The 27,918-nt window shown below is 39.5% G+C and overlaps 1 protein-coding gene across 5 annotated transcripts in view; it reads left to right on the plus strand.

Annotated features, from left to right (window-relative positions):
• LOC146325091 (dedicator of cytokinesis protein 3-like) overlaps nt 1-27,743 on the plus strand; it is an 80,225-nt gene extending 52,482 nt beyond the window's left edge. Inside the window, exons 27-54 of one of the 5 annotated variants that reach the window (XM_084720890.1) lie at nt 676-774; nt 883-977; nt 1,170-1,245; nt 1,396-1,496; nt 2,382-2,440; nt 2,830-2,978; nt 3,110-3,195; nt 3,310-3,336; nt 4,407-4,502; nt 4,588-4,648; nt 4,744-4,837; nt 9,494-9,642; nt 12,292-12,378; nt 12,643-12,747; nt 14,559-14,700; nt 15,046-15,212; nt 17,430-17,516; nt 17,710-17,889; nt 17,990-18,073; nt 18,187-18,303; nt 18,960-19,102; nt 20,332-20,467; nt 20,766-20,847; nt 21,059-21,201; nt 21,856-21,940; nt 22,036-22,158; nt 22,383-22,465; nt 24,920-27,743. In XM_084720890.1, coding sequence (XP_084577016.1) covers nt 676-774; nt 883-977; nt 1,170-1,245; nt 1,396-1,496; nt 2,382-2,440; nt 2,830-2,978; nt 3,110-3,195; nt 3,310-3,336; nt 4,407-4,502; nt 4,588-4,648; nt 4,744-4,837; nt 9,494-9,642; nt 12,292-12,378; nt 12,643-12,747; nt 14,559-14,700; nt 15,046-15,212; nt 17,430-17,516; nt 17,710-17,889; nt 17,990-18,073; nt 18,187-18,303; nt 18,960-19,102; nt 20,332-20,467; nt 20,766-20,847; nt 21,059-21,201; nt 21,856-21,940; nt 22,036-22,158; nt 22,383-22,465; nt 24,920-25,528 — 3,465 coding nt within the window. In that variant the 3' untranslated portion in view covers nt 25,529-27,743. The remainder of the gene's footprint in view (nt 1-675; nt 775-882; nt 978-1,169; nt 1,246-1,395; nt 1,497-2,381; nt 2,441-2,829; nt 2,979-3,109; nt 3,196-3,309; nt 3,337-4,406; nt 4,503-4,587; nt 4,649-4,743; nt 4,838-9,493; nt 9,643-12,291; nt 12,379-12,642; nt 12,748-14,558; nt 14,701-15,045; nt 15,213-17,429; nt 17,517-17,709; nt 17,890-17,989; nt 18,074-18,186; nt 18,304-18,959; nt 19,103-20,331; nt 20,468-20,765; nt 20,848-21,058; nt 21,202-21,855; nt 21,941-22,035; nt 22,159-22,382; nt 22,466-24,919) is intronic. The other 4 variants (XM_084720891.1, XM_084720892.1, XM_084720894.1 and 1 more) reach the window with 4 other exon arrangements.
• The last annotated feature ends 175 nt before the right edge of the window (nt 27,744-27,918 follow it).

The raw sequence follows: 27,918 nt of genomic DNA on the forward strand, positions 1-27,918 counted from the left end.
ATGCTGCGTATGTGTTATCACTAACTTGCTGGCAGAATGAGTGCTTTTCATGCCTGGACGAGGCAAAACGTGACACTGTCACAGTGTACCAGCGGGTCTACAGGGTATTTAAGGGTGGTCTGAAAGGTGCTTGGATTTTGGATAATGTGCTTGAAACTGCCTGGAAATATAATTGCACTACTTTCACAATAAATGTCTATCTGACTGAATAATTTGCTTCTTAGATAAAAACATAAAATAAGAGAGCTTAATTGCTTTTGGCTTTCGCACAAAATGATGAGAAGTTGATGATTCCGCTCAAGTGTTAATATCGGCTCAAACAGGTGACACACTGTGAAACATAAAACTTTGTTGTGTTTTCCTTATTTTGTCACCCTTATTAAAATCTATTAGGAAACACAATATTGTTTTTTATAGCACAGGAAAAACTGATTTAATGTGATGGAGTTAAATAATCATTTTGTGTACAAATATGTATTTTACCACTGCTAAAAGGTGCTGGAAAAACCTGGAAATGCACCTTGAAAATGCTTGAACGGTGCTTGAATTTGCGTTTTGAAAAGGTGTAGGGACCCTGTATTACACACTTTGGTGTGTTACTGAGTTGGAATATTTTGAGTTGATTAACCTTTTTTTGAAAATGTGTGCCTATATTTGTCCTTTTCTTCCGTGCAGGGGGAGTACGTTTCCTGCCTTCTCTCTCTGCTTCGGCAGATGACAGAGATACACTTTCACCATCTACTCAACAACTTCCACAGCAAGGAAGAGCTGAAGGTGAGAAACTCTCTGAGTCACAGAGCTGAACGTGATTACAGCATTTTGCTGCAGCGTGCTTACTACATACCTTCACTGCATTCACGTTCTTAATATATTCCCTGGCAGGAGTTCCTGTTGAAGATCTTCTGCGTGTTCCGCAATCTGATGAAACTGACTATCTTCCCCCGAGACTGGAGTGTCATGAGGCTCCTAACTAGTCAGTGAGTCTGCTTTTCCATTTCTGTCGTGCAGCCTTTGTCCCGGAGATGGTAAGGGAATACAGCCAACCATTAGATCAGACTCTTTTCAGATAATCCTGCTCTGAAGGTGACGCTTGTGTTGCAAATTTCTTCATCTATTTTTGGCAGCTACCTCGTTTTGTAAGCTGACAGTGTAATGTTTGCTTTCTGCAGTATCATCGTGGTGACAACACAGTTCCTGTCTCCAGCGTTGCACAAGAACTTCTCAGAGGCAGATTTTGATTTCAAGGTGGGTGTCTGATCAATGGGGGGCCAGCAGTGAGGATACCCACCACACCACGGAGCCACAACATGATGCGTTTTCATAATTCACTTTCTGAAACTTAATAATTCAATGTCAGTTTTATTGACCTTTGTTTTTGTCTGTGGTACGTGTCAGGTGTGGAACTCCTTTTTTAGCCTCACTGTATTGTACATCAACCAGCCCAGTCTGCAGCTGGAGGCGCTCGGCCCGGCCAAGAGAAAGAAAGTCCTCGACAAGTAAGAAACCAGCATTCATTAGGTTTCAAATTCATTAGGATTGGGTGATATGTTAAAATTTTCCAGCTGGCAATATTAGTTGTGTCCCCTCTGGAGTTTCATCTGGGAAAAAAGCTGTGTATGTTTGTTACGTCCAATAAATAAACAATATAAACTCTCAAAATATCAAACACAAATAAATCCATAATTTTTTAAGGTAATGTAACGTTTCTTGCTAGATGTTTCCAGCTAGTTGCCATAACTTTGTGGAGAACTTGGGATATGTTGGATACATGTGAGCGAAACATAACATGAATAAAACTTAATATTGCCTTGATTATATTACCATGAACATGATTTTCTGCCTGAGTCATCTGCAGTGGTGGTTGTTTAAAAGTGAAGAAAACAACTCCAGTTATCTACTTTACTACTTCACAATGTCATCTTTTGATATTTTTTGAATGTGACAGAGACCCTTAGCAGCAGAACGTGCGTATTTTGAATTTAAGCAGAATATTAAACTGAAAAAATACCACTATACAGATTTCTCAGCAGAAAAACAAATGAAAACTCACCAAACCCATCTCACCAACTCTGGTTTGGTTGAAGTAAATCCTTAATTCACCAAGTTAAATGTGAAAATGTTCTGCCTTTACAGGCTGTTTTCCTCCCACTCGTTCTTCCGCTCAGTGGGTGTATAACTGTGCAGCTGAATGAGAGTCTGTCCCTGAGCTGTGGCTTTTGCTCTTTCTTTGGAGGTAGACCATTAAATTTGCAAAAAAAAAAAAAAATCACCCAAAAAGTCGAGATATTCCTCCAGCCGCCCAAGCCTGATATTCACTGTGTGCATTCTTTCTAATACAGGTTGATCTAACTTTTTTAACTTTTTCACTCTTTTCTTTGTAGGTATGGAGACATGAGAGTGATGATGGGTTATGAGCTCTTCAGCATGTGGCAGAAATTAGGTGCGTGAGACAACTGACCTCCACACCAGAGTGATTATAGTTTTGTGTTACAGTTTGATTGTTTTTCATAAGTTTTTTTTGTTTTGTTTTGTTTAGTTCACGTTTGTTTCCAGAGTGGGTTTGTTCCTTTTTTAGTTTTTGTTGTTTAAAAATGTTTTAGTTTAGTTTTTACACACTCGGCCTCAATAAACAGATGCACAAATGCCTCTGTTTTTATTTTTATTTCAATTAAGCAAGTTCAAGTTTTAGTTTTTAGTTTAATCTTCGTTAACAATAAAAACCATCCTCCCCACACGCACATACATATCACAGTGAAGCACCCGCCTTTAGATTTTGATGAAATTAACGAGAGCAATGTGCCCCTGTTTGCGTGAATCTGTATAATCCAGGTGACAACAAGCCCCACTTCATCCCAGGAATGATGGGTCCCTTCCTCGGCGTCACCCTGGTTCCTCAGACGGAGGTTCGGAATATTATGATCCCCATTTTCCACGACATGATGGACTGGGAGCAGAGGAAAAACGGCAATTTCAAACAGGTCATTATGACATTACTGTATCATGTTATGAGCTTCAGACTGTGAGCCGCTGCAGATCAAAACAGACAACTTTTTTGTCACATAACATACCCACATCTTCTGGCTGAATGTGTGTGTGTGTGTGTGTGTAGGTGGAAGCAGAGCTGATGGATAAGCTGGACAGCATGGTGTCGGATGGGAAAGGCGATGATAATCACAGAGAGCTCTTCAGCCTTTTGTAAGCATGAAACCTGTGTTTAGTGAGGCTGTGAAGTGATACTCAGAGTGACGCTGCTCTCATATTATTTCCTCCTAACGTACTTCTCTGTGTTGTTTGGCTGTCACACTCCAGGACCCAGCTGTTCGGTCCGTATCCAAGGTGAGATGAAATGCACTCCCAGCTCAGACTAAAACACATTTTAATTCATATCTTTTTACCTCTTCTGCTCATCACCTCTGCAGTCTTTGTTGAGTACCACAAAGTTTTATGTTAGAAATATACAGTATGCGTCACCAGCACAAAACTGATGGATGCTAACTTACATATGTTGCAATTTGCATATTTAGTTAGCATTACTTTGTAGGGATGTAATGATACCAAAAACCCAAAGTATCATATTACCATGATAAGAAGTCTATGATACAACATTTATCGTAATATTATATAATGATTTTTGCTTTTAACTTAAAGTGCCTCTAATTTCCTTCTCCTTATGAAGTTAAATGCAAGCCATGACTAAAGTGTCTGCAAAAAATTTGCATGAACTGTCACAGGCACTTTTTTTTATTGTGCTACTGAAATATTTGATATATTTGTACGTCCCTATTACTTACCATAATCATCTATTTAGACAATATTTCAGCAACTGCTTGGTCGATTTGGACAGCATTAGAGTAATCTTACATGTTATTGAGGATGCTAAATCCATTAAAAAAATTATAATGGCTGTTTAAACATGAAGTGGCCATATTTCAACTCCTGGTGGGCCAATTTTAAAAAAAAAGTTTTCGTTAATTTATAAGTTTTAGAGTACTCTGATTGAATAGACTGGACAGAAAACTTGTGAGGTGTTCTTAAATATCCTACAATTTATAATCAAGTTGAAGTTACTTCGATTACTTACATTACATAAGTTATCCATCCAGTCCAATCAATTAGCATTCCCTAAAACTTCTAAATCAACTAAAACTTCATCAAAACTGTCCAAAAAGGAGATGAAAATCCTACAATAACCCCCCAAACCACCCAAGTATTATGCTAATTAATGCTAATTATGCTGTTTATACAAATTGCTCAACATATGCAAGTTAGAATCTGACAGTTTCTAAATGCTGTTGATCCATGCTATACGTTTCTAACGTAAAACTTTGGGGTACTCAACATTTCCAGGTTCTATGTGCTGGTAAATAGAGTGTTAGTGAGACCATGTGACTGTGTTTTCTGTGCAGCCTGCTGGAGAAGATCGAGCAAGAGACCTGGAGAGAGACGGGCATCTCATTCGTCACATCGGTCACAAGACTTGTTGAGCGATTGCTGGATTACAGGTGCTGAGATTAAGCTGCACGTAATAGCACTAATGGTCATGAAATTAAAGAGCAATGAGGAAAATAAATGTTGTTTTTTGTTCAGGGACTGCATGAAAGGAGATGAGATGGAGAACAAGAAAATTGGTGGATCTGTCAACCTTATGGTGAGACATCCACGACTCTTAAGTCTGGTTTTATGAACATTTACACACACGGAATAATATTTTAACCATTCATTTTGTTTTTAATTCAACCCCAGAACTTCTACAAATCAGAAGTCAACAAGGAAGACATGTACATCCGTTACATCCACAAGCTGTGTGACCTGCATCTCCAAGCAGAGGACTTCACAGGTAACTCTGAGGCTGGGTCATTTTTATGATGGCGCTTGGTTTATGATGGTTTATGATGGAGGCTTTGTTCCAGGTAAAGTAGTTCTAGTGGTACAAAGTATAAGAAGTACATGCAATATACAGTAAGTATAAACCATGTTCCCGTTGCCATGACATATCTTAATCAGTAAGGACAGTCACTTTTTGAAGTCAGCCTGCGTCCTCAGCACACAGCACTTTACATCTATTTAATCTGTCTTCTAACCCCGACTCAGTCCTCAACATCAAGCACCTGGTGCTCTTTCTAATGGAGCTTCTATTGTGGCTCTATGTAAATGTATTTTTGATGTTTTATGTGGTTGTGTTTTTAGTGTTCTTGTTTTTTCTGCACATGTAAACAAAGACAAATTTCTGCCATTTGTCATTATTAGACAATAAGGTATTTTCTATTCTACTCTATTTAATTCTATAGACCATGTAAACATAGTGAATGGGCTGTGTATTAAGAAGTAGCTGAAATTTTTTTGAAAAAAGTTTAGTCAGACTAAATCAACATTTGCCTCACCTTGGCCGTGTTGCTCCGCATGTGTCGCCTTCTCTTCACTGGATTTTACCAAAGAAATAGAAGCAGAATAGATGTAGGAGAAAAGGCTTATGGCTGCAGAAAAAAAGTTACATGCAGCAGAACCTTGGCTGTGTTTCATTCGGTTAAAGTCCTTGCAAAGTCCCTTCATATACACCCACACAGGCGATCTTGTCGAGTTGTGGTTAAAACATATTTCACTTCCATTAATTAGTTTGCTTTGTTTAATTTGCAATTTAAGAAATTATAAACCACAATAATACTGAAGTAAAAAGTCATATGAAAGAATTAAATAAAAATATATCAAAGTAGAACTGCAACAATTCATCAATTATGTATCAGTTATCAAATTAATCACCAACTATTTTTTATCATGGATTAATCAGTTCTCTGATTTGAGCTTTTTAAATGTTTTTCTAGTTTCATTAAAGTAAACTGAATATCTTTTGGCTTTGGACAAGACGTTTGAGGACGTCATCTTGGGCTTTGGGAAGCACTGATCAACATTTTTTTACCGTTTTATACATTTTATGGAGTACACGTTATATCGGGGAAGCAACAACCAGGTAGCAAAGAAACAAGGAGAAAAACATCAATAAAATTAATATCACATTACTTAGTTATCGCATCTTAAAGGAGGGAATAGAAATACTTGAAAAACTTGATTTTTTTCTTTTACAAGGTCAGTCCACTAGAGTGAGTTTAATTAATTTCTCTGAAGACTGTGGTTGTGCTCAGTCTGAACTTTGACAAACAAAATGATCACAAGGCTCTCTAATGTCCAGCCGTGTTTTAAAGAAGTGGTTGGTAGTAACTTCACATTCAGAAAATACTGATCGTTTATATCCGTGTTTTATAACTGCACTGCAAAATAATCCAAACAGCAGAGAAGGAGGGATGCTGCTGCTGCTGTTGCAGGAAAATTTCGCCTGATGAAATCTGGTGTGACTGCACCTTCAGGACTGTGTGGGCGTGTACAGATTGTGCTTGATCCTCATCCTCTTGTTAATTTTGTTGCTGTTCCTGTCAGGGCAGCGCAAATGTTTATCATTAATCTTTACGACTCTTATTAGCACATGGAGCCCTAATCAGAGAAAGTGTTTAAAGTCTTTGAAGGTGAAAGTTTCAGACCTGGATAACTTCTTGTTTTCAGCAAAGAGTTCTCTCTAGTTCTGGGATCTGCAACCTTTACTCTCAAAAGAGCCATTTTAGGCCAGAAATTCCCTAAACGAATCTGTCTGGAGCCACAACTATTAAATTCCTCTGAGACTTTCTTTCTTTCTTTATTTATTTTTTTAATGTAGCATCCACGGCTAGCTCAGGGAAACCCGAGACCAGCAACCAGTTAAATTTAGAGGAAAAATTGATGCAAGGCAAATTTTAACTGACAAAACCTTTTTTTTTTTTTAATTCACATTTTTACAGTTGGAGAGCACATAAATAAATGTAGGCCTACAACAATGATAAATGAAAATTAAAATGTTAAAAAGCAGGTCTGCATTCAGCAATCACAACAGAAAGTCTGGGGGCATCATCTTATAAGAACTAGTGAAACTCCATCACAGCAGTCTGGATTCCTTGTTCAGCCACAGTTTAAGAAAATAATAGATAAGACAGTTTCGTGAAAACAAGTTAAATACTCTCTGACAGGATAAATAGACAGACTAAATGTCAGGAGGTAGGTTGAGATAAATATGTGTTGGCAGTTTAACATGAAGACTCCACTTGGATTGAACGCCAGCCCTTTTCATGTTGCTTGTAATTCCAGGATTTTTAAAACGTGTGAATTATACATTATAAAAAGACTAAATTAGTAATTTGGCACGGGGATGCAGTAAATTTTAATCAGGTCTGGTGATGCCACTCTCAATCATGTAAACAGCAAATCAGGGGAAGTTGTCAGTTTATGTAATCGTGTAAATGGCTTAAGTGTTCTTGCTTTACTCACATTTGTTGGCAGTAGAGGCTTTATTGTGTGCATGTAAATGTAGCCAAATATGACTAATTAAATGCAACCTTATTCATCACTTACGTAAAACAAACAACAGGCAGCTGGCAGGATAATTGAAACACATATTAGTGCTCTGCAGAGTTGGATCGTGATTGCACGTTTTTATATGTGAATCACTGTCTGCCTAAAAAAACTTTCTTATCTACAAAGATATGAATTGAACTTGGGAAGAGGTGTCATTTCTCCTTGGTTTTATACTGTGGATGCAGTAGATTCATGTTTTTGCACTCCTTATTTTACTGTAGCAGTTAATGATTAGATTTATAACCTGCAGATTATCTTGATCGGTCTGTAAAATGTGAAAAAAAACTATTTAAAAAAAAATCTGAATTTCTAAACCCCAAGGTGATGTCATCAATTAGCTGTTTTTTTTTCAGAGTAACAGTGAAAACCCTAAAGATATTTGATTTATTATCTCACAAGACAAAGAATAGAAGCAAATGATCAAAACTGAGAAACCAATTGCCAGCTGCCAATTGACTAATCAATACTTTAAGCTCTACTTTATTCATTACGTTACAAAATCAGTTTTCACAATGTTTTCCTTCATTACAGTCAGTACTCAGTGGTAGGGAGTGTGCTGCTTTACAGTTGTTTTTTATGTTATTTTATGTTATTTTGTTTGTCTTTTATATAGTTTTACAGTCAAATGTCGAACAAACTATTTCAGTGTGACACTAAAATGTCACTAATATTGTGTTTTTTTATGTCAGTGGTTTTCAAACTGGGGTCTAGGGACCAACAGGAGTCTAAGTGGGTTGTGGGGCGTCCCCAGCAAAAGGAGGAATAAAAACTTTTATCTTCAAACTTAAAAAAAAAGAGACAAAGACAAAATAATCTCAGATTGGGGTCCGTGGTCAAACATGCATCTATTCTGGGGAGTCGTAACTTTGTTTGGGAACCCCTGTGTCAGGTCACACTGACTGTGTTTCCATCAGTGTATTTTTATGCACCTTTTTGAAGTATCCTGTTTTCTACGTTGTTTTTCACCATTTGAGGCTTGACTGGCGCTTCTTTAACCATGTCATCTCATTGTGCCTATTTCCTCTACAGTGGTAAAATGGTTTCTGACTGGAGAATTGGTGTCTCCTATTGTTTATCTCGATGAGCCAACTCCTGATATTCACATAACTGTAATGAATGGAAACAAACATTTATTCACATTTTCCTTTTCAGATTTACTCCAAATTCGGTTAATATTTGCGATACATGGATGGAAACCTGATAATTGAGACTCACTTACAGTCACCCAAAAGTAAAGTTATATCTTTTACAGCTGACTGATTAAACTCATGTCTTACAAACACCAGTGTCCACTGTTTATTTAGTTACATTTTTCCCCAAAGAAAAATTTGACATCTCTTTTATATAATAGGATAAAATTTTCACTCACTTCAGTCATTTGTATTGCAGCACAATGAGACTGTCAAGCAGACACAGACTGACCAACACTGTCATAAAAAATCTACCTGTCCTGCTGATGATCGTGACCTCTGCTGACCTCACTGGAACAAAACTCAGCACCATCTAGTGGACTGACGAAGCAATTTATTTTATTATTCTAGTACCAAAAGCTTAATTTGTATTTGCAGTATTGTATTGTTGCATTATATTGCAGTATTTATGCAATAAAAGATCAACACCGAGTATTGATGTACACGCATCGATACAATATTGCCATGCAAAATAAATAAAATATATATTTATAACTTAGAAACTCTCAGACTTTCCTGTGCATCTAGTTTTGAGGATCATGATTTTCATTTGAGGATTGTTCCAAAGCAACTGATAAAACCCGTAATAGGGACTGAGAGCAGCTGATCTCAACTGTGCAGGTGTACTTTTCACCTCTGGCCAGTGATACACCAGCGCACACTCACCGTGCTGCAGGCAGCCTGTGCTCTGTACTGCTCACTGCGCTTTGTGTCAAACGCCATCTGTTCACAAAAACTCGACCCAAAATGTCCCGAAGATATCAGCTCATCTCTGTGGCCAGACATCACAACATCTGCAGCCGTACTAGAGAGCAGATCATGACCCTTTTAGTCTGCTGACCTTTGACCTGTTCCCTCCTCGCCAACAGAGGCGGCGTTCACCCTGCTGCTGTACTGGGAGCTGCTGCAGTGGGAGGACCGGCCCCTGAGGGACTTCCTCCACTACCCCTGTCAGAGCGAGTGGCAGCGCAAAGAGAACCTGAGTCGTAAAATCCTCCACTACTTCAACAAGGGCAAGGCGAGTGAATCTTTACAGCTTCATCTCTGACTCTGTTTTGACTGACTTTGAGCCAGTTAAAAGCTCATCATTTGTGACCTGCAGCAGCTTTTGGCTGAACTGAAGCTCACACAGTAAAACGTCAAAACAGAGGCCAAGTTGACTTCATAGTGATGAAAGAGTGTTAGAGGGTTTTTGCTGGACAAGTCACATCAGAAACTAAATCATCTCAGATAAATGAAAGTCACATTAACTTTTGCAGCTCTTTTAAATGTTTCTTTTACAATTTTCAAGTGGCTTTTTTTCTCATCTGCAGCTGTTCCCAAAGATAATTAAATTTTGCCTTCATTAACCCTCATTACAATGTTGTACTTGTTCTTATCTTTCTCAAAGTTTTTACCACGTTTTACATATTTTGCCACCACAATGTGATTTTTTTTATGACTCTGTTATAATTTATCTCAGAATCAAGATCACTTTGTTCACCAAATGTACAACATGATACAGTGCAGTGAAAGAAGAAAAGTTTAAAAATTTGAATACAAGAATTATCTTCAAATTGAAGATTACGGTAAAAATAATACAGTACAAATTGAGACTAGTGAGCATGTTGTGTCATGCTGCATGTTATTTTTTGCATTGCATTGTCAAATAAGAGGTGATAATAAATATGCTGCATCATGCAACAATTGCACACAATTGCATATTTACATATATGCACAGTCCTGGCAGGACATGCAATGTATGCAGTATTTTATAGACAGTATTTTTTAAAATAATGCTTGCACCTATGTAACTAGATTTATAGAGAGGTGCAGAGGTGGAGAAGTACTGAGAACCTTTACTTAGTAAAGTTTAATCAGCAATACCTCCAGCAATACTTGAGTAAAAGCACAGTATTATTAGTAAAAAAAAATATACATAAAATAATAATTGTAAAAAAATACTTGTTATGCAAAACATCTGCCATTATATGTTTGGTATATTAGATTATTTGATTTTATTACTGATAGGCTACATAGTGACATGTAAGTGTTGTAATTTGTGGAGGTGGAGCTAATTTTAACTACTTTATGTTTTATTGGGCAGCAGGGCATCAAATGTTAAATGTAAAATTGTATCGACTATAACAACAAAAATTTGAAGTAGAAGTATAAATTAGTTTGAAATGGAAATACTGAAGGAAGTACCTCATTGTTGCATGTAAATGTACCTCATTCACAAGCTTTATTCCAGCATCCTTTCTAGTGGTAAGAGCCAGAAATGTGGATTATCAAAGCAAAATCGTTTTATTTTGCATATAACCTGCATCACGACACGGTCTTCTGTACTAAATCAAACAGTGAATATCATATAATATAAATACAAACAAGTAGCCTTCTCCCACATCACAATAATATTCAGTAGGGGTCAGATGTCCGCTCAAATGTGATTTGTTCCCCTGAATCGCTCCTCCCTGGCTGGTATTCATCCACCAAATTAAATTAGAGGACTGGTCTCTGCGCTGTGCAGAGGACAATGCCCTCTGGACTGTGGGAGCAGCTGAGGAGGAAATAAAAGTGGCCTCCTTCATTAACTCTGTGTCATCTCTCGTTTTTTTTATTGCTGCTCTTAGCTGGTCTGTACCTGTGGAATTACCTGCTGCTACAAACATTAAACCTGATCCAGTGACTGTATTACAGAAACTCCCTAACTGTTTGTTTCATAACCATGGTAATAAATCATTACAGATGAACACTTCTTAAGTTATGCTCCTATCCTAACTGAAGATAGGAAAAGGATATGACCCATCGTTGTTTTTGCTCCATGTTTCAGTATGTGTCGATATATTTAAAAACCAACAGTTATAAAGTTGTTTAGCCCGGTGAGATAAGAAAAGTAGTGTTGGTTGCTAGGTAACAGACATAAAAGTTGATAAGCGATGCTGGGTTGAGTGTTTAGGATTTTCTAATCTGAGATAACATACAATGAAGTAAGATAAGACTAGACTCCCAAAGTTATATAGGATTTTCCTCTGTAATGCCAAAGTGGGAAACTTAGATTCTTCCCATCTTAACTTAAAACTGAAGAGGGGAAGTTTCTGCAATATGGCCTCTGGACAAAAAGAAATTTATATGTGCTCAAAGAACAACCTGTAGACTGATGACACCAGTTCATTAGTCATTGGAAAATTAGAAGCTGGACTAAAAGAAAACAAGTATATCTATATATATGCTACATATTTTATCATTTTCTTCTGAGGAATGCTCATTAAAACATTAAATTGCAAAGGTGATATTTTTTTTTAGAATAGAATAAAATTAACTTTATTGTCCAGCAAAGGCAGCAAAATTGTCTTTGGTGTCCACACAGTGATCACACACATTCTGAAGCTGTATTGAATTCCAAATTTTCTATTCCCACTTTTAGCTTTGACCTTTGCATTAGATAAATATAGTTCAGTAGGCAAATAAGACTGATGGAAACCCTCAAAAAGGTTTTTTTCCTCACTTCCACATCTCTTTTTATATGCGTATATGAACAACTTTATTTGTATACTTGTATACTTACTCTGTCTCAGATGACTCCAAAGTTTTCCAATCTCACACTGTCATTTTATCGATGATGTCTCTTTATCATAAACGATAAATTAAGCTTTAATGATTTCTTCTTCTGTGTCTGACTTTGCAGTGCTGGGAATATGGGATCTCTCTCTGCCGGGAGCTGGCTTTCCAGTACGAGACTTTATATGATTATCAGAGCCTCAGCTGGATACGGGTGAGTAAAGGCTTGCATGCCTCCTGTTTCTGCTGTTAATATCAAACCAGCATCCTCTTCGTGATGCTGCTGGAAGGTGAGACTTTCAGCTCCTCTGTCATTGTCATCACTCTTATGCGCTGTGAAGTGTGTATGGCGTCAAACACGATGTCCTAATTACCTGTTCACACCCACATTCATCAGGAAACGCAGACGATCCAGTAATGTGTGTGATTAAATCATTATTCACCATGACTCTTTTGCATGTTTATCATTGTGTGACAGAAAATGGAGGCAGCGTACTATGACAACATCATCGAGCAGCAGAGGATTGAACCAGAGTTCTTCCGAATGGGCTTCTATGGCAGGAAGTTTCCTTTCTTCCTCAGGGTAAGACAAACTAATAAGTCCGGCCTCATCTCGTCTGTCCTGACACAGTTGTGATTCTGCTGATGCAGACAGTTACGCAGCTCCTTCATGCTTCATCAGGGAACAGTGTTAGCTGCAGCAGTTTGTGCTGGACCGAAAGTCGTTGAAAATGCGACTAAATAAACGAATAGCTCCAGCTGGTATGTGGCGTATTGGTTTGTGCTGGCAGAAAAAATAGCGGTGGGATGTGCAGCAGTAGTGCAACTAAAAACAGTGGGGCTAATTAACTATTTGGAGCTGCGTGGGGTGTCTCTCTACCAGCCATCCCAGCTTTTGATATCATGAATCTCAACAGAGCCTCAACCTCATTTCATTTAGGCTTATTCAATCAATTCCAGCCTTTATGTGCAGAAAAATAACAAGCCTTAATGTGAAATTTGTTGTTGATTACACCTAATATATTTCATTAAAACTCCAGTGTGTAAGATTTATGGGACTTTATTGGCAAAATAGGGCAGAAATGGAGTATAATATTCATTAGTATGTTTTCATTAGTCTGTAATCACTGTTTTTGTTAACTGAGAATGAGCCGTTTATGATTGCAGAGGCTCTTTCCATAGAAGCTGCCATGGACAAACCAAATACTAATTCTAGAGAGGACCTTTGGTGTTTTTTTTGTTTTTTTTTGAGTGTCTCGCAGCTCCCATAGTTTCTCCTACACGCTTGGAAGGGGAGGGTTAGTCAAGCAGTATTCATTTGCAATTTACAAACTGCTACTAAATCCTACACATTGGTCCTTTAAAGTGACTATAAGGGGTCTCCTGTGGTGATGAAGCTGCAGAGAATTATCACTGGAATCTGCAGGTCCTCTTGAGTTTAAAGAGCTTCATAGTTACTTACTCATTGTTCAGCTGCAACTTTAGTGTTTTGAATCACTCTCCCTGCTCTCATAGTGTCATTTTCGGCCACATTAGCAGCTATTTTCAGCATAAAAAATCTCTAAAAAAAAACCCACTGCACACTACCTGCTTAGCAGACAGACACAGTTACCAGCCAGCTGGTGAACATAGTGGAGCATTTAGCAGCTAAAGAGTCAGATAGTTCCCTCAAGGGTTGGTAGAGAGCAAAAAGAGAGTGAATGTTGACTTACAATCACCACGTGGCTAGAAACAAGACTTTAAATACATGATGAGGTTACTACAACTTCTAGATTTGTAAATAAGCAACCAAGTGATGTTTATGCCGCCCTCTTGGCCAGGTCACTCTTGAAAAAGAGATTTTTGATCTCAATGAGGCTTTAACCTGGTTAAATAAAGGATATTAAAAAACTGATAACAGGTTCTTCATGTCAAATTAAAGGGTGATGATGTGCAGACCTCTGCAATGGCCAAATGTCATTATCTTGTAATGTTAAAGAATGGGGAAGATAATTTGTGGGTCCCCCTGTGATTCTGATCTGCTCCAAAGTGCTTTGCAGGGTCTTAGAAATACATAAAAATAAGACATTAAAGAAACATTATAATTGCATTTGAAGCCAATAAAACCAAAAAAGTTACAGATTACTTTAACAAGAAGTCACTAAATAAGTTTAATGAGTTCTTCCTCTGCCCTTCTTACACTCTTCCACTGAATTCCACCCAAATCGGGCAGTATTTATTTCATAATCCTGTTGACAAACCTACGTCTTCCTGGCGTAGGTTAAAACCCAGAGCAGAAGTTCACTTGTTAGTTTGTAGTTCACTCGAGGTCTCAGAGTCGTGTGCATCAGTTACTCATCAGCATGTCACTGTCAGTCTGGAATAAATCCGGCTGTTGTCGTCCTGTTTCTGCAGAACAAGGAGTTTGTTTGTCGTGGTTATGATTATGAACGGCTGGAGGACTTCCAGCAAAGGATGCTGGGGGAATTTCCACAAGCCATCGCCATGCAGCATCCCAACCAGCCTGATGACACCATCCTGCAGAGTGACGCTCAGTGTATCCTGCAGCAATTATTTTACTAAAAACCTCACATTTGAGAAGGTGGAACCAGTCAATATTTGTCATTTTTACTTCATTACATGACATTTTAGACAATTAATTCTCTTGATTAATTAACTGATGATTTAAGCATCACTGCTTACATTCTGTATTACAGTTCAATATGTGTTAAAGATCAAATAGAGACACTGCTGAGGCTGATTTCCAGAGTGAGGCAGTGTGAGCAAACCCTCACTGTAAGCGTTTTCTTTTGAATATGCTTGCTGCTCATCCTCCTCTGTGAATATGCATGTCTGTCTGTCTGTCCGTCTGTTTGTCTTTTCCTTGACACTTGGCTTGTAGACTTGCAGATCTATGCGGTGACTCCAGTGTCAGACATCTCTGATGTGCCTCAGCTGGAGCGAGTGCCTGAGAGGATCAAGAGCTTCTACCGCATAAACAACGTCAGCCGCTTCCACTATGACAGGCCTTTCCACAAGGGGCCCAAGGACCGCGAGAACGAGTTCAGGGTACGGTGAGCCAGCAGTGCCCTTCTCAGTCCGTCTCTGCCTCACAGCTCAGTGCAGTGTTACTGCAGAGATACTGAATTCAGATGCAACAATCACTGCAATGGAATAATGCAGTCAATTTTTCTACATACATCAGTCAGTGATGTTAGTCAAGTCAAGACAATTTCATTTATATAGCCTAAAATCACAAATTAGGTCTTTAAAAATCTGTACATCATGTGACCATTGATTTAGATTTAACATTAACATTAACAGGGAAAAAATGCAACAGAGGAGAGATCCTTTCACAGGATGAACAGATATGCAGTAGTAGACGTGTTCAGAACAGACCAACATACTAAAATTACATACACATCATTCACACAGATATGAGGAAAGGAAATAAACACTCACAAAGGGAGAGAGAAAGAAAGACAACATGCACACAACAGAGAGAGAGAGAGAGATAAGAGGAGGGGCAGAATCTCCTGGAGGACGAAGATTAAGATCCAAAACATTTAGCATGAGGCCCTGACAGCTAGTGGAGACAGAGAGGTCCCAGGATGGCAGATGGTCCAGCACAGAGAGGCCTGAGTGAAAAGAAAGGACCTGGAGGAGAAAAGAGGGAAGTAGAAAGAGAAATAGGCAGACAGCTTGGACGTTCATGTTCTTGTGGGACATCAAACAAACAGAGCGTCAGAGAGATGCAGGGTTTTTTTCATCAGCAGGACGAACATGGACTGTTGTAGAAGGCATAATAGATTAATTGAGACTGATAGGAATATGCGATTTTCAAATGGAGATGAAATTAAAAAAATGCTTTTTTAAACCTTTTAGATCAAATCCCCAATCATATCATGCACCTATTTAATGATATATGCAAAAAAAAAGTTTTCTTCCTGTAAAACAAAATCTGATGTTTGCTCTCACAGGCTCGAACCAACCAGTTTCAACCAATAATATCAAGACATCTAGGGCTGCAACTAACAATTATTTTCATGGTCGATTAATTGGCTTGCTATATTGATTAATAGTTGTTTGGTCTATAAAACTTTTTTAAATCAGTGTTTCCTAAAAGCCCAAGATGACGGTCACAAATAGGTCAAATATGGTCAAATTATTTTACTTTTTGTGAAAATTCTAGTTGCAGCATTCTGAACCATTTGTAGACTTGGTCTGCCCATAAAGCATTACAGTAACCGAGTGGATCTCGGCATCATGAACAGAAAAGACTGAAATCTATCAACAGTGAACAGTGTATTTCTGTAATATGTTGATCAAAATCGAGGGTAGGAATTACATATAACACATACAATCACATAAACCAACATGGTATTTCTCTTCGACACATTATCCTCTGTAAGTTGCTTCATGGTTTGTTGAAGTCTTAAAATTGTGATTGCGATATGGCGTTTTCACCCAAGGATGACTTTCCAGTGTAGCGGCCTTTTTAACTGTGACTGACAGGTAGTCCCTGCCTGAACTGCAGGTGCATTAGTCATAAACGCTGCAAAATGATGTAACATGGAGAGAGGAGAAGTTTCTGAAATCATGACGACATGAAGCCGGAGACAGAAAGCTGCATTAACACAAAGGAAATTACCATCAGATTGAATAAATATTTTTTGACAGTCTCAAAAAAGATCAACTGCTGCTACTGTTTTTACTACAGAACTGTTTTCTCTTTATTGTATTTAGAGATACAACCAGTACAATCCAATACAACCAGTGGTATTATAGTTATTATACATAGGAATCATACATTACTATGAGCACATTTTAAGGTATTAAGAGTCTATAATGCATTATAATACATTATAGACCTGGGGATCATAGAAAGTGTTAAAATAATTTATTGTCAATCGACTGATCGATTAAATATTTCAGGGCTATAACTGTAGTGCCAGTTGTTATTATTTTACTCACCCCCTCTGTATTTGGTACAAGTACAGTTAAAGCCCTCTGGACTCTGGAGATTTGGACCAGACGTGATACTGTAGTTTCCTCTGACACAGTAACCTACATTTAGAATCAAACCACAGCAGGACTTTTCACTTTTATTCCGTACTGAACTGACCCACATGCTACGCTGAAACACTGTGTTGAGGTTTCCCAGTCTGGTTATTTATCTGTTACACACAGATAAGTAAGCTCTCCACCAGGCCTTCATGATGCTGCCAGATGTGGCTGATAGCAAACTGCATAACCTCTGTTCTCTGTTCTCTTTATGTTCTACAGAGTCTGTGGATCGAGAGAACGACCCTGATCCTCTCCCGTCCTCTCCCGGGGATCTCCCGCTGGGCCGAGGTGGAGAGGAGAGAAGTGGTGAGGAGAAACATTCTTATACTTCACATATTCCTCCTCCTCCTCCTCCTCCTCCTCCTCCTGAGGGATGATAGAAAGTTTTTTAAATCGCCCTTGTAGCCATGCTTCTAAGGGAGAATGAAATGTGTTTATATACACATACTTCCTCCTCTTTTATCGTAGATTAAAGGTGAATGCGCCTGTTCATTTCTAGGTGGAGGTGAGCCCTCTGGAGAATGCCATTTATGTGGTGGAGAATAAGACCCAGGAGCTGCGGACTCTAATCAGTCAGTACCAACACAGACAGCATCATGGCAACATCAACCCGCTCAGCATGTGCCTAAATGGGGTCATCGATGCTGCCGTGAATGGAGGCATCGCCAGATATCAGGAGGTAAAGACAAACGCATAAATGTTTGGATTTATTGAATTTGATTTATGATTTTTTTTTTTGTGTTACGAGAGATCATCATCTTGTGACTCTGGTACAACAGGCCTTCTTTGATAAGGATTACATCAGCAGTCATCCAGAGGACACAGAGAGGATCACGCATCTGAAGGATCTGATGCAGGAGCAGGTCGGACTCAGCTTTGAATTGCATCGTATCTGTTAAAGGTTGGTTAAACAGACTCACAGGATAATGATGTAAACATCCTCCTCTGCGGTTTTCCCTCTCATTTCCTGTAACAGGTGCACATCCTCGGCGTCGGCCTGGCTGTCCATGAGAAGCTGGTGCATCCAGAGATGCGTCCCCTGCACAAAAAGCTTGTAGACCAGTTCCACATGATGAGGACAGGTCTACACCATGTGAGTAGTCCCACATGTGGCTCAGTTTCCCCAGTGTACTGCAAGCCTAGTCTCCCACTGGGCCCTAAGTCAACCTCCCACAGGGCTCAAGCATCAGGGAATTTTATTTTCAGGGGATGTATTTTTAAGATTTTTTTTAAGCTAGAGTAACAGTGGGGTGGCTTGGTTGGAAACACAGATATAATGGTTGGAAACCTCAAATTGGAAAGCTGCAATTTCATTTCTTCTGTTGTTGTTGCGAATACAGCACTCCAGGATTATACAGTTTTAGATTCTTTGTAAAACTCTGATAGTTGATGTTTTTTAGATGTATGTTGAATAAATTACCTATTTATAACAACACATTACATTGTATTTTTTTCAAATCTCCAGTCAGCTTTTAGCGCTGACTTAATGTAAGGCTGTATGAAATCTGTGTTATACCTTTTTTAAATTCTCAATTCTGTGATTCCAGCCATGATTAAACCTATGTATCATAGAAACTATAGGACCCTACCTTGTTGCTGCCATCACCAAAAGTTATTTGGCACCGGGCCTGACAACTTTGCTGGGGGGAAACCTTGATGTGTGTGATGAAATGCTACGGGTGTGCCTATGTCTTTATATGCGAGTGTTTTAATGAATGAATGTGTGAGCAGTATAAATATTCAGAGCAGTATATGGTTGGCTCCCAGCAGGGTGTCACCGGCGTGGATCGATTCGGCCCTGCAGGCTGCCAGGGGGTCAACTCTCCCAGAGGCATCCTCTCCTCTCACAGTCACATGAGCCCTGAGAGTGTGCGCCTCATGCACAGACACAGGTCAGTCAAACACACACACACACACACACACATGCACATTTGTGACCACAGCCCAAACCTTTATCACCGAAATTGTACTGCATCTTTAATCTCAACGTAAAACTGACAAAGGAAACTGTGGTCAGGCTTTTTATTAACATACTTTTTATTGGGTGAGAGGTCACCACTCTACCAGAGGTCTAACCTATATAGATAAATACCTTTATGCTACAAATGTTTGGGGGAAACTGGGAAAATATGCAAGTCCCAATAAGAGTTGCAGCCCCACCTGCCCATGGAGACTCGTAAGATTGGTTTCTTGTACATTAAAATATGTCCTAGAGCAATTTTACTACTTTAACCAGTGTATATATATTAGAATCTAAAGTCTGATCATTGATTGAATCCAAAGTGCAGTATGAACCAAATTCTTCAACTTAACCTCAAGTGTAACCGCCATAGCTGTTCAATTATATAAACTCTGATGGTCCAGAAAATTGGGTCAGGACATGGATTTACCCTTTCAGACAAGTCGAACACAACAGGAGATTGTCCACTATGGACGTGTTCTTACATATGGGAAATACTCTATATGGATTTGGCGTGTGCAGAGCGTGCAGGAGGTCTCATCTGTAATGACTGTTTTTGCACTGATATCAATACAAACTGAGTCTCAAAATGAACTGTGATGAGAGCAGAGAAGGATGGTAGACATGGAGGGCTGTGCGACTCTAGTCTGCCCGCTGGTTAGAAGAGACAAATTGTGGTATGATGGGATCTTATAGCTGAATTATGAACAGGACCTACACTTTTTCTTTCTCTGACTGTGTGGGAATCTGATAAATCTGATGTTTTCACATCACAGACGATGAAAAAAGGCATTAAAATGTGAGGTTAGAAAATGAAACCTGTGTAGGCTGATATTGATTGGCAGATAGTCTGGATGAAAACGCAATGAAAAGAGACAAAGCGGCTACACACCGTGCAACATCATCAACATGCCCACTGGTTTGCTGCGAACAATGACCTGCTGTATTCACACCTGTGGCTCATCCTGACACTGGACCAGAGAGCTGGCAGGGTTACGTCCGGGCAACTTATGTGGATATTTGCGTTCACACATACAGCTCCTCCGGGGAATAAGAGAGATAAGTGCAGAGTTGCAGCACATGTGTGAAAGAAGAAACACACACACACACTCACAGAGATAAATGTCTCTTACGGTCTGTTACATTGTCTCTGTCCTGCAGCCCTCTGAACCTTCAGGGTTCAATCCGTCACTCGTCCTCCTCTCTGTCCTCTCACACATCGAGCGAGGCAGGAAACCTCGTCATCATGACTGACGGCTTGATGGGGGAGCATCCTGAAGAGGCGTTACACATGCAGGTAAAAACACACGCCGACAGGAATGTAGTAGAGATGGTAAGAATTTGTACTGCACATTCTAGAGCTCATAAGAAAACTGGTCTTTTCAGGATGTAAAACATTATATAACACTTGTATGATTCAACATCGATACTGTAGCTATTTTTGCATTTAATACAACTGCCACAAGGCGCATAAAGTTCATTAGTTTGCTGTCTGCGAGATCAAATAGAAAAGGCAGATACACCAAATACTCCAAAGATGTTTTGTATTATAGAACATAGTTTTTGTTATATTTAGAATATATTTTGTTTTTCAGCCGAGCCCCTCTTCCTCCAGCCTGAGCTCAATCCGTTCCAACTCTTCCCAGATTATTAACTCTGCTCCCTCGAGTGCTAGAGGTAAGTAACACAGTTGAAAAAAATGTATTATTTCATATTATATGATTTCATGGAGGTTCAATCAATCACAGACGCTTGAGAATTAGAAAATATCTTTCATTAGATATCAAATAAATTATATATAGAAGGTAGCAAGGACGTAAAAATACCTGCATTTGTAGGACAATAAGAAATCTTTGTTATGTAATGAAGTTGCTGCACGTAACGGTAGATTGTTCCGTTTCTTATGTCTGTCCAGGTTCTCCGTCCTTACCTGATAAGGCCAAACACAACCGGGAAGTGATGATCCTGCTGCCGTCTCATCGCGAGAGAGCCAACAACTCCATGTACTACAACATGGCAGAGAACGGACAGGTAGGACAGATCTGCAGCGCCATAGTAATGCATAACTTTGCAAAACATACCAGATGCAAACTGGGTTTATAATCATAAGTAGCCAACAAATGTTGAGACGTTGATTGACCAACAATGATGACATCCTGTTATAGTTTAAAAAATAGCTCATAAATGAAAGTTGTACTAGTGTACTAGTACTGTACTAGTGTTCGTCAGTTATTCTGCTATAGTTTATGTACACAGTGTGCATACAGTATCTTTATTCATCCTAAAAACTGAAAATAATGGGGAAAAACAACAACAACAAAAAAAAAAACACTATGATTTTGGTTTCAGACGAGTCTCAAACCCCAGTCTTCTGGGTGTAAGTCTTCCAACACAAACTTAATTGTGCTTAATATGATTCCCCTGACTTTTGGCAGAAAGACCTGAAGGTAATCTCCTTCCATGTATAATAAAACACAGCTTAGATAAAGGCTTTTGGCACTTAGAAATGCCACAGGCTTAAAACAAGGAGATAGGAATATAATTTGCATGTCGATATACATAAATGGCATAAACATGTTTTTTATATTAACAAAACTGCAAACCTGGTTTTCTGAAAGGTTTTCCATTTTAAAAAATAATTACTGCTTTCATAGTTTTTATTATTCGTTCTGTTGCTTTTCACAGAACAACCACATGCAGCGTGCCTTACTCCAGCAAGTTAGCCCCTGTAAGCCGTGTGCTGATTCTCACATGACCCTACCGGAGAAAGGTAACACGCACACAGACAGGCTGAAATGTGCAGTATTATGTATATGAATTGTATCACAGTGTGTGCTGACATGTTGACATGTGTTCGCCCTCCAGTGTTTCCTAACGCTCCCAGCAGCTGGAGTCTGGATGGAGAGAACAGGGAGCAGATGTCCTACATGCCACCATCTACTGGAGGAGTAATGATGCCTCCTGTCCCGCCCAGGTCCTTCCCACCAGGTACTTACTCCTCCTGCTTCACCCTGATGGTTTTATATGGTGTTGAGAACATAGATTAACATTTTAAATTTACTTTATTTTTCATCTGCAATTCTCAACTGGTTAATTGCTCAGTTGCCTCTGTGATGTTATCCAGACAAAACCTGAGCTTGTGAGATGTAGGCTGGCTTTTCGAGGTTATTTAAGACCTTAACTAAAATTAATAATCTCCTCTCGCTCTGCAGGACACTTCCTGATGCACTGTGATGCGTATCACCACCAGAACAGCGACCCTCCCCCCGCCCTGCCCGTCCGTTCACTTCGAAAGGTACAGCCATCACAGACATATTATATACTATAATTTGGGCTTCATTACAGATAAAATGTCAGACTCAAACAAATGAAATTAAACAATCTGAGAAATTTAGAAAGGAAACTGATAACAACTTGACAGGAGGCATCAACTAGACCCTTTTTTGTAAAAAAGTCACAAGACAAAAGGCTTGGAAAATGCTTTTCTATTTTCAACAATGTGATGTATTTTATGAGTTTGTGTAACTGTTTTATTTAAAATAATAATTTGAAAAGTATTTAGAGGTATTATAGGTTTCAGATAAACGTAGTGGAGTAAAAAGTACAGTACTTCCCTTTGAAATATAGTGGAGTAGAAGCATATAATAGAAGCAGAAAATGCAAATCCTCAAGTATAGTTCAAGTACCTTAAAATCTCAGTTAGTTTACTCCAGTGACTTTTGCAAAGTGCTGCAGTCCACAGTTGAGAGACACATTTCTTCCTTTTCTACCTCCTCATCCTCCCTTGTTTCCTTCTCATTCTTCTCTGCCCCTTGTTCCTCTTTCTCCAAATTTACAAGAATACCTCATGTTAATATGGTGCTGAAATTGTAATCCTATCTTTGGAAAGCACATTTTAAAATTTCAGCCTTTTGCCATGGTAACAAGCCCTCACAGGAGGAACACGTCGTCTTCACTTCCAGTCAGTTTATGAAATATTATAATACTGCAATGCTTAATGACTGAGTGTAGACACAGTATGTTTGTCACTCCGGTTGTCAAGTCATAATTACAAAGTCAATTCAAGTGCCTCAGTGTTTGAAACACGGACAGTGTCAGAATGATGAAGTGGTTGTTGACTCTTCATCTGCTCTCATTTGTAACTTTCTGACAGCATGTGAAGGCAGCATGAGAAGTGTTGAAACTCAGGTTGTTGTGACAACCACAGATGTAGAAATCTAGATACTGTGTTTGCAGTTTGATGTGCATCTGCCCATCCGCCATATTGGAGAGGTCAAGATCTGCTAGTAGACAATACAGTGTGCATTGAGATGCAGGCTTCTCCACAAAACCAACTGTAACTCTCTTAATTCTGAACCGGTTTTCATGAAATTTGGCTTCTTATAAAAGTGAAAAAACTGAACATGATAGTTATGTTAAATATATAGTTAAAATATATGTAACATTGTTTGTGCAGTGGCAACTATCAGCAGAAGCAGAGGATGAACTGTAAAAAAGTTCTTCTTTTAATTGGAGTCTGAGAAAAGAACAGTGTTGTTTAATTTATTTATGTACTGACTTAATTATTAATACAACAACAAGCAACCAGGCGGCTTTACAACAATATAGCATTTATAAAAAGAATCTACATTTTTGGAGAGACTCACAAAAGCTGAAAATGTAAACACTTTACACTTGATGTTTCAAGGACTGCAAAGGAAAGGCAAGATGTTTATTTATATAGCACCATATAGACACAAGGCAACTCAAAGTGCTTTACAGAAGTATAGAAATAAATTAAAAACACTAAAAAAAACATACAGTTTTCATTTAAAGCAAGCAGATAAATAGTTAAAACATTAAAGAAGTTGCATTTAAAATACAATGAAGGTTAGAGGCTGCAGGTCCCACTTTAATTTGTGGGTATTCATTCAGAAGTCTAATGTTTTGGTGTAGAGCTGATTAGATCACCCCAATAACTGAATTTAAATCCAACAGAGAATCACTATCATGTTCAATTTCTTGCATTTAAAACAAATCTTCAGATCTTCAGTATGGCAATATCTACATTTCTATATCTATGGCAACAACACTAGACACTCTGTTTCCCATGAAGTGCCAAAACTTAATCTGGATGGAGGGCTGCAGGCCAAAATAAATGTTGATGTTATATAAACTTACATTAAATTAAATTTTGCAGAGATGGCTTTCAAAAAAAAAAAAAAACATCCCTATGCTTACATAAAGTGCATGAAACTCAAGATGTTTGGATTAAGTTGAAAAGCTGTGTTGTTCTTTGTAATCAAGAGTTGAAATTTGTCTTCATCTTGACATAAATATAAAGTTAAGCATCATAATGACAACAGTGAATTACAAATATTGGATATTATTTTTACATTAAGCAACATTTAAGTTACATATCATCATATTACAGACTTTGTATTACATCCCTTATACATTCATTTATCACCTGTGATTTCCGTGGGAGAAGAGGATTAAATAGAAATTAATATGGAAGCTTAACAGCTCTGTGCTGTGCATTGCAGTAAAACTAAAATTATGTACTTTGTAGCTGCAAAAAACTTCCATTTTCTTGTCATCATGGTCTGTATTTTACAGCACCCTCTAAATAAGGAGAATAAAAGCATGACCTTGTTAAATGCCGGGGTGGGACAAAACAAAGGGACAAAACAAACAGATTGGGGAACTTTGCTGTAGATTACGATAAGTACACCCATGACACCCACTGTCTCTCTGACTCTCTCTGCAGTCTCCTCTTCACCCGATCCCCGGCTCCCCCACCAGTCCGCAGTCGGCTCTGGGCGGCAGTAACTCCACCCTGTCAGGCAGCGCCAGCAGCGGGGTTTCCTCTCTGAGTGAGAGTAACTTCGGGGGCCAGTATCCCGACCCCGGCCCCATCAGGAACGACGCCTTGGAGCCTCTCCCCAGCCACCTGTGGTCCCCGCCTGACGAGTACCTGGCCTCTCCCTACCTGCACATCCACTACGGCGGCCCGGAGATCGACTCTGTGGACCAGGTCCGCCCCTTCCACTACCGCAGCCCCGCCTCGCACCCGCACACCCACCCGCATCCCCACGCTCACGCCCACCCTGGGCTGGACAGCCACTCCCACGGGCCGCCGCCTCACCACCACCCTCCCACCCACGGCCCTCACCACATCCCGTACCGCCGGCCTCAGCCGCCGGCCGTGCCGCCCAAACCCTACTTGAGGGAGGGCTGCATCCCCGAGGAGGAGCTGCCGCCTCAGCCCATCCCGCTGCCCCGCAGGATCTTCCACTCCCCGCACGGCCACAGGGAGGACCAGGGGAAACACGCCTGGGAGCAGTGCATCAGCGAGGAGCACGAGGAGACGCAGTGATGAGCGGCTCCAGCTACAGTTCAGCTTTCTCCTTGTCTTCTTTCCTTCACGTGTGCTGAGTTAAAGGAGCAGTGACAGAAAGAGTCTCATGTGAAGCAGCAGGGTTTCATTTCCGTGCACGTGAAGGAAAGAAAAGAAGGCGTGACCCTAGATGAATCTACAGGCACAACTGCCATCACTGCTCCACGTGGCCTCTTAGATAAAACTTAAAGAATCTGTTGAACAATGAGACAGATCAACTTTGTTCGGAAATTGATATTGATTGTACACACTTGTACAACTCGTCTGTGAGCATGTTTTTTTCATTTGAGAATAATCAACAACAGTTTTGTGAAATATGACGGCCGTGATCATAACCAACGTGATCCCAGGTGCAGTATAAGCTCTGAACTCCCTTAATTTTTTGCTTTTCATGTCATTTTCACAACACAAGGAGGCAACGACAGAAGGTTATTATTACTCACAGTGAAGTGACTTCTCCGCTTTAAATGCTTCATATATATGAATTCTTATTTTGATAAATAAATACATAATACAAAATACATTATAGTGTTTTCAAAGGCTTATGTCCGTTATGTTTTTCAAAACACTGTTAAGTGCTCCTTAATAGTGAATCATATCAGATGGCGCACTCTAATCCGTGTTGCTGCCGGGCTGTCATGAATCGCAGGTTGGACTCTTTCCTCTTGGACCGGCATCTCAAGGGACATGAACTTCAGTCACTGACGATTTTCCTGTCCGTACCGCACCGCGCGTGAATGTATTCAGACGAGATGTTCTATTTGTATTGCACAGAGCTGCAATGCTGGTTTTTTGTTTAAGTGCTTTAAGTTGAGTCTATGTTGAAGAAGTCTCTATTTGTCTTGTCAAAGATATCTCGAAAGGGGAAACTGAGGACACTGACAGACACGTCATGTCTCATGTTTAATGAAGAAAGGGATGGAAACGAGAACTCTCCACACCTCCACCGCCTGCTGGACACTGAAACTTTTAACACCATCTTTCTCCCTCCATCTTTTTTCCTCCTCTGTGTGGTTGTCAGACCATATGAAGCAGTGAGGGCTCAACCCTGGACAGCTTGCGTCTGATGACACTGTCCGGACCGCCCCTCCAAACCGCCCGCTGAGGGGCCAGTCGAGGAGCCCGCTCAGACAGCGTCGGAATCGCCTACCTGCCTTAAGTGCACTCAAATGCAGTTTGACCTCTCATCCGGACTGTGAGAAGCTCATTTAGCGACAGCCGTCCTCCTTTTCATTCTGTTTCACTAAACGCTCCCTGAAGAAGGAACTAAAAAAAAAACAAAAAGATATCTGCCTAGTGATGTTTTTGTATGGTTTCGTCCCGCTTTGGTTTCAGATTGTCGTTTGGTTTGTAGCGCTAATATTTCTTATTCTGCCTGCGGCTCTTTCTCAATCACCTTCTGTTGTGTGAAAACTAATGATGTGTTTCAGAAGAACGCTGAAGGCCGGACTGAGAGAGAAGAGACGAGGAGGTTCACATTTTGTGGAGCAGATGTAGTTGCGTTGGAAGGATATAGCTAATATTTTAACAATTACTTGTTTTCCTGGTTGTTTTTTTGCAGGTGGATGCTTTGTGTTACTGTACATCAAGTTGTCAGCTGACTAGACAACATCTATTTTTGTATGTGAGATCATCAGTTGTGTGAACATATTTCAGAAACCGTACCGAGACAGAAGGCCCAGGTGCTGCTGCTGCCATCAGCTGCTGTACTTTGTAGATGGACCTGAGGTTAGATATATTCAGTATGTGAGTATCTCCTGTGAGGTGCTGAGGATAACTGGTGACTGAAGTGATGCTCAAAATATAGGTACAATAGAATTTTTCAATGTAAATTCTGTTATTGTACATATACAGCAGTATTGTGAAATATTTTTGAGAATTATTGCAGACGCCCCAAAAAGGTTTATCGTTGTTTTGTGTATATACATGTACTCCAGAGATCAATGTAATTGATAAATATCTATAATCAGTGTTTGAAAAAGGACAACTCCATTAGACTGTGGCTGTCTCCACCGTTCTTGACTTTGAGTCTTCTCATATAAATACTTTATACACTTTTCAATGTGCTTTCCTGTACATATGGTGTTAGCATGATCAAACAGTGTTTGGTTGTAAAAGTGGTTTTCCTACTCCCATAACTGCTGTGGTATGGAATTCATTAACGATGCCAAACATTAAAGACAATCTTTTATCAGCTCTAACTCTTCCTCTTTTACCTTTGCTGTGCTGTGATTGGTGGAGCAGTATGTCGAGTGGACAGTAGAGGACGCTGTTTGTCATGAAAATACATGAAGCGGAGACCAGACTGGTGAGAATGCAGAGTGTTTCTGCACGGTTTTGTGTGTGTTTGTGTGTGTTTCAGTGGTAGA

Source organism: Lutjanus erythropterus, chromosome 6 (assembly GCF_056507025.1).
Source record: "Lutjanus erythropterus isolate fLutEry1 chromosome 6, fLutEry1.hap2, whole genome shotgun sequence".
Taxonomy (NCBI): domain Eukaryota; kingdom Metazoa; phylum Chordata; class Actinopteri; order Lutjaniformes; family Lutjanidae; genus Lutjanus; species Lutjanus erythropterus.